The 5917-nt window shown below is 44.1% G+C and overlaps 1 protein-coding gene across 1 annotated transcript in view; it reads right to left on the bottom strand.

The window, feature by feature from the left end:
* The window catches only part of LOC102197453 (receptor-type tyrosine-protein phosphatase mu-like), a 116467-nt gene that overhangs the window by 95052 nt on the left and 15498 nt on the right, over window positions 1-5917 (bottom strand). The window contains exons 8-9 of the mRNA XM_013915412.1: window positions 5510-5546; window positions 1834-1908 (exon numbers count right to left, since the gene is read on the bottom strand). Of these exons, the coding sequence (XP_013770866.1) occupies window positions 1834-1908; window positions 5510-5546 (112 nt within the window). The remainder of the gene's footprint in view (window positions 1-1833; window positions 1909-5509; window positions 5547-5917) is intronic.

Raw genomic sequence — 5917 nt, 5'->3', positions numbered from 1 at the left:
CCAACACCAGTAGGCGGTAGGTGAAGTGTCTTGCCCAAGGACACAATGACCAGGACAGAAAGAGCAGGGGGATCGAACCGGCAACCTTCCGGTTATAGATTAGCAGGACCCTGAGGTTCCATGAATGCTTAACACGAGAATAGGAAGTGCTGTTACCTTCAGCTGAGACCTGAGCTGACGGACCTGCAGCTGGGTGGCAGCAGTAGATCCAAGCAGGGTTCGGTCATCAACTGCTGCATTGTTAGCTCGGTGCCCTCTGCTGGACTGACTATGAAACACAATTCTACAGTTTTTGGGCTGATCTGAGATTTTTAAAGATGGGAATAGAGATTGAAAATGTGACGTCACTCAGGGGTAAAACCGCAAAGAATTCTGGGAACTCGTGGCAAGAGGTACTAGCGCACGCAGGCTTTCAATTGAAATCAGTTATACAGCGATAAAAAGAAACCCAAAAAATGGCAAGAAGCTGTTGTATTATTAACTGCAATAGCCGGTCGCATGACAGCCACGGAAAGCCGATGGGTAAAGAGATCGGTTGTTATCGGATTACATCGTTGAAGAGAAATTGTTCGAGCCATGTTTCCGAAGTAACAAAGAGGCGACTGGATTGCAGTCATTCAAAGACCAATCATAACGTCCCAGAACACTCCAGCTCACAGGTTAGTCTGCTCCAAGCATTTACACAAAGGTCAGTCTGCTGTTGTAGTTAATGCGTCATTTTTCTTAACATAATTGGTGATATAGGTTACAAGCAAGTCTGACGCTGAACAGAAATTGTGGCGCTATGCTCCTTTGTTTATTGTGCATAAATAGTGAATTGTCCTGACACAATATTGCGTTTGGCTTCTGTTATTATGGTACATTGACAAAAACATATACTTTTATTCACAGGATAAAACAGTTGTTTTGTATCACTAATTGCCCAGTACGATTACAGCATACAGTATTATTGTCACTGCTACATTTCTGTGATGAACCAGAAATTATTTCTACTACTAATTAATTACCATTGAGCTCAAAGGTCCTATTAATAAACGGTTAACGAATGTGTATTTATGAAGACGATTTGTGAGACTGGTAAACTTATGATATGTACGATGGTCTTTACTTTCTACACGGTGCATTTCAAGGTCCTTTACCCATCCGTCGGTAAACTGTACCTGGGCTTGTTGCAGTGACCTGAAGTTACTAAACTTCATGAGTGTATGCACTCACTCCAAGAACCGTATAATTATAAATATGAGCGTGGTGAAGTTGGGCAGCACGCTGACGTCTTTTCTCCCTCTGTGTGCTCGTAAGGATCTAACACTTTCACTGGTTAGATTTTTTTCCTCGTATCTTTTCTTTGACTTTTCATTAAGTCTGTCTTTGTACGGACCGGCATTGTTCTCCTTTGTTTTGTACAGAACCTTTTTGGGGGGCAAAGAAAAAGCAAGAATTTATTGGAACCGAAGAATGAACGTTTTGCGGTGCTGCAAATGCTTGCATTTGATGCGGTACTTGGATTGTTTTGCCATGAGTTACCGGCATGCAATGAGCGAAAGTCACGTGGTCTGTCAATCTCTATAACTGCAAATCAAACGATGACAGAGTCACCTCCATCTTTGTTCAGATGTGTTTCGGGGTCATTTATTTTACTTTGATTCGTGCCGAGTGTGACGCGTCACAGGCCAAACAGTCAGAAAGATCACAACATCATTTCCTGTTCAGTCATGTTTGAGCTCCACAGACATGAGCGCCTCTCTTATTAGAAATTATTAATCCAATAAAGCCATTAAAGCCAGAGATTCCAGTCAGTGTGAGTCTGTGTGTGTGCAGCGTGTGTGTGCTGACCTGTTAGCTGCTTGTCGCCTGCTGCCGGGGCGATGCGAATGTAGGGCGTGGTGAGCTGGGTGACGATTATAGCGGCTATTCATCCAGGAAGGCATGCAGACAGACAGAGAGAGAGAGAGAGATGGCAGGTCTGTACTGCAGCAGAAACATTAGTAACACACAGCGCCCTGCTCTCCTGTCACAGCACAGCGCTAACACAATGCTAACACAGCGCTAACACAGCGCTAACACAATGCTAACACAGCACACAGCACTCAGCGTTTGTGACTCGAGTCGTCTCCTTATTTTGACCCAGTGCTTCCACCTGCTGTCTCATTATTATCATTATCATTGTTATCAATAAAGCAGGAAACGCTGCACTCATCTGGGTTTAAATAAAGTCACTTGAATGCTCTGATCGTGTGAAGAACTCTTGGTGGCAGCTTTAAACTGCTGATCGGCGTCGCTCCGCTTGCAGCTGAGCTCGAGCCGAGCAGCTCCACGTCCTGCCTGAAGCCGCGAGGACAGCGGCTCTGTCCATCACATTCACATAACTTTCACTGCTTTGGTTGGTGTCCCATCTGTGAGTGCTTCCCTTAAATTCTTTGAAGTTGCGGAAGCTCACGCTGCTCTGATGGAGGCCTTTAGCTCACCGGGATCTTTGGGTCAGAGGTTTCTCTGAGATTTGGGTGAAACAGTAACAACCTGGTCAGGTGGTGAGCAAAAAAAAGCTCTCAGCAGACAGAAGCATGAAGTGCTGTAACACCTGGCTCTGACCTGAACCTGAGTCTCTGCCCTCCTCCTCCAGACTCCTGCACCGAGTTCAAAGCAGTTCTCCTGCTGATCAGCCCAGTGAGAGGTTCATTGTCTCTGGTACCAGGGCTGGAGCTCCTTCCTCTTCACCTGGCAATTGCGGATGCTTGTTGAAAGTTCTCAAGTGGACTTTTCTTCACAGTCCTCTGCTGTCTGTGCACCTTTTCCTCCACTGTTCCCTCCCGGTGAACTTTCCACTCCCACCCCTGTGAGAACAGTCGACCTTTTTAGCGGTGACCTTCTGTGCATTCACCCTCCTGCAGGATGCTGATCATCATCATCTGGACAGCTGTGAGGTCAGCAGTCTTCCTCGTGGACTTCTGTAAGCCACAGCCATCCAAAACACTTCACCTGACTATGGAAATATAAAATCCTACATAAAAAAGCTAGTGTTTGTTTTAAGAGGCTTTAATAAAAGGTTAATGTTGAACTGTAACTGTTGATCGGGGTTACTAAGAGACGACATTTGGTTGCTATGGAAACACTCTGACCTTCCCAGAATGACATCACCTATTTCCTTCCTGTACAGGTGACCAATCATAAACTGGGTGTACCTGAAGACACGACCTTTCTTCTGCTGAGGTCTGACTGATTCGCTGCCTATTGATTATAGATCAGTATTGATTTACTGCAGCAAACCCCTGTTAGTCTTCTTTTTCAGTCCAAACTGATTTAAACTGAACTGTGAGCCAAACAGAGGAGAGCAGAGCGCTGTTCACCTAAACATACCTGGAAGAGAAGCTCGTTAATCAGCCAATCAGTGATCAGATGTTATTAATCAATCAATCAAGCAGCAGAAGCAGAGAAAGAACAGGAATCTCCTAACCATGTGTTCATCGCACTCACAGAGGTCAGTTAGAAAAAATGTGTTTATTAAAAAAGGATCAATCAGTGTATATACATATACTCACGGTGTTACCATGGCGATCAGTCAGCGCATACAGATCATGAATGTTGAGTCTGACTTAGTGAAGGGTCTCTGCTGGGCCATGAATGGTTTTATACTGGACACTAATCAGGTCCAAAAAATGATGCTGGTTTATATTTGACTGAGAACAGCTCCTGCATGCAGGCCAAAGAACTGCTTATATGACTCATCGACAATAAAGTCAGTGATTATGAAGGACAGAACAAAGAGTGTAAACGGGATTCATGTGCACGATAACCAATCATAAAAGACAAAAACAAAAAAAAACTGTAACCTCCAGCACCGCCGCTCAGGCTCCTGGTGGACACACCCACGATATCAGGTTCAAAATCCTACGTCGTCTCGTTCTCCAGAAAACTTACTCTGACTCCGATTTAGCTCAGAGTCAAACTCGTCACAGAGTTTCAGCAGATGCACCTGCGGCACCGACGTGAAGCTCCTGCATCACCTCGTTCTCAATTACTGGATTCACAATCTGAGGTGTCCACAAACATAATCCTGTCCCTGTTTGATATCAGAGACAGCAAGCATGAAGTCCAAAGATCAACCGCTAACCCGAGGTGCGGTACAGGTGTGATAAAACAGGAGTTTTAACCTGTGTTTTTCTTCGTGCTGTTATTATTGACACATTGATATTTTCTCTCATGTATGTATTTTTCTGAGCATTTTTGGTTATTGCTGATGAAACATCAAGTTATTACTGCAATAAAAATCATCATTAACGTGAGGCTGAATGTCAGCTCAAATGTGCGTTTCTCTCCACACGCTTCATAATTGAGGGTGCAGCATTTCTCCTTTGTTCTTTTGAAATAAGGTGGAGTTGATCGTGTGCAGAGATGGAAGGAAGTGAGTCTTTTTTCTGTCTGGCTGCATTTAAACGTCACGCCTGCTTCACACGCTCACAGAGGCGGTATCATGTTTCATTTTACACCTTTACTTTCTGCTGTCTCGGTGTGTTTTAACATTCAGCAGCCGTTCACATCACAGCAGCTCTGTTAGTGCTGCAAGGCATCATGGGTACTCTAAAAGGCAATATGGTGGGTGGGGGGTGGGTGTCCTACCCCCTGGGGTTGGCCACTAAAGTATGACTGACAGGTACGTAGGGACCGACAGAGCCAATCAGCATATCCTGTTGTTAGCCAGCAGAAACACGAGCTCTGATTAAAGCCAGAACAGTCGATTACTGTGTGTGTGTGTGTGTGTGTGTGTGTGTGTGTGTGTGTGTGTGTGTGTGTGTGTGTGTGTGTGTGTGTGTGTGGTTGATCCTGGATGTCCATCAGGGGAGATAACAGTGTTTTTGTTTAGCTGTGCTGTGCTCTCTGGACACCCATACAGGCCCCGTCATTAGCCTGGGTTTAGCCTGATATTAGCGTAGCACAGAGCTCTCTCTCTGTGCGTGTGTGTGTGTGTGTGTGTGTGTGTGTGTGTGTGTGTGTGTGTGTGTGTGTGTGTGTGTGTGTGTGTGTGTCGAGGACATGAGTCCATGGTCCTCCTCTGATTGGAGGATAGGTGTCAGGGACAAGCAGCCATCTGTGAGCCATTATACTTCTAGAACCATTAGCCTACAACTCCAACAACTACACACTTTTCAAAATAAAATGATACAAACTACCTTTCAAAATAAATATTAAGGAAGACTTTTACGAATCTTATAGAAATGGGACCTTGTGTTCACTAAAATGTATTCTATAACCTTTCAAATTAAACTGTACTGCCACCAACATCATTTTGTAGAATTTCACATTTAACAACATAAACTTTCAAAAAAAAAATTACATTTGTACCTTTAATCAAATGTCTATAACCATTTTCAAAATAAGACCTTGCACATTTACCTTTCACATGCAGCTAATGAAAAGGTACATACAGAATTTTTCTGATTATAATTTTTCAAAATAAAATGAAAAGGGTCCAACTGGTACTGAATAAATTTCAAAGTAAAATGCAGGCTCTTACCTTTAGTGGCCACTCGCACACAGTCGATCTTTGTCTCCTGTTGGAGTGAAGAGCAAATTAGTTTCCTGTCAACACAAATGCCGACATATTAGCTGTCACATCTGGCAACTACCCACACACACACACACACACTCATCGTAAACAGAGCGGACAGAAGGCAAATTGCTGTGGATCAGTGCCTGTGCTGGCATTTACCAGCCAACACACACTCACATATAACACAGACACACACACTGCGTGAGGCAGGTTTTGGTGAAAGGCGAGCAAGAACATCTTGTGTCTTTCTGGTTTTAACAAACAGCCGACAAATTAACCACAAGAGCTCATGAATATTCATCCTCACACACACACACACACACACACACACACACACACACACACACACACACACACACACACACACACACA

The sequence above is a fragment of the Pundamilia nyererei genome, unplaced genomic scaffold (assembly GCF_000239375.1).
Source record: "Pundamilia nyererei isolate P.nyererei 1_Seehausen unplaced genomic scaffold, PunNye1.0 scaffold00299, whole genome shotgun sequence".
Lineage (NCBI taxonomy): Eukaryota > Metazoa > Chordata > Actinopteri > Cichliformes > Cichlidae > Pundamilia > Pundamilia nyererei.
This window is presented reverse-complemented; position numbering and strand designations above follow the sequence as displayed.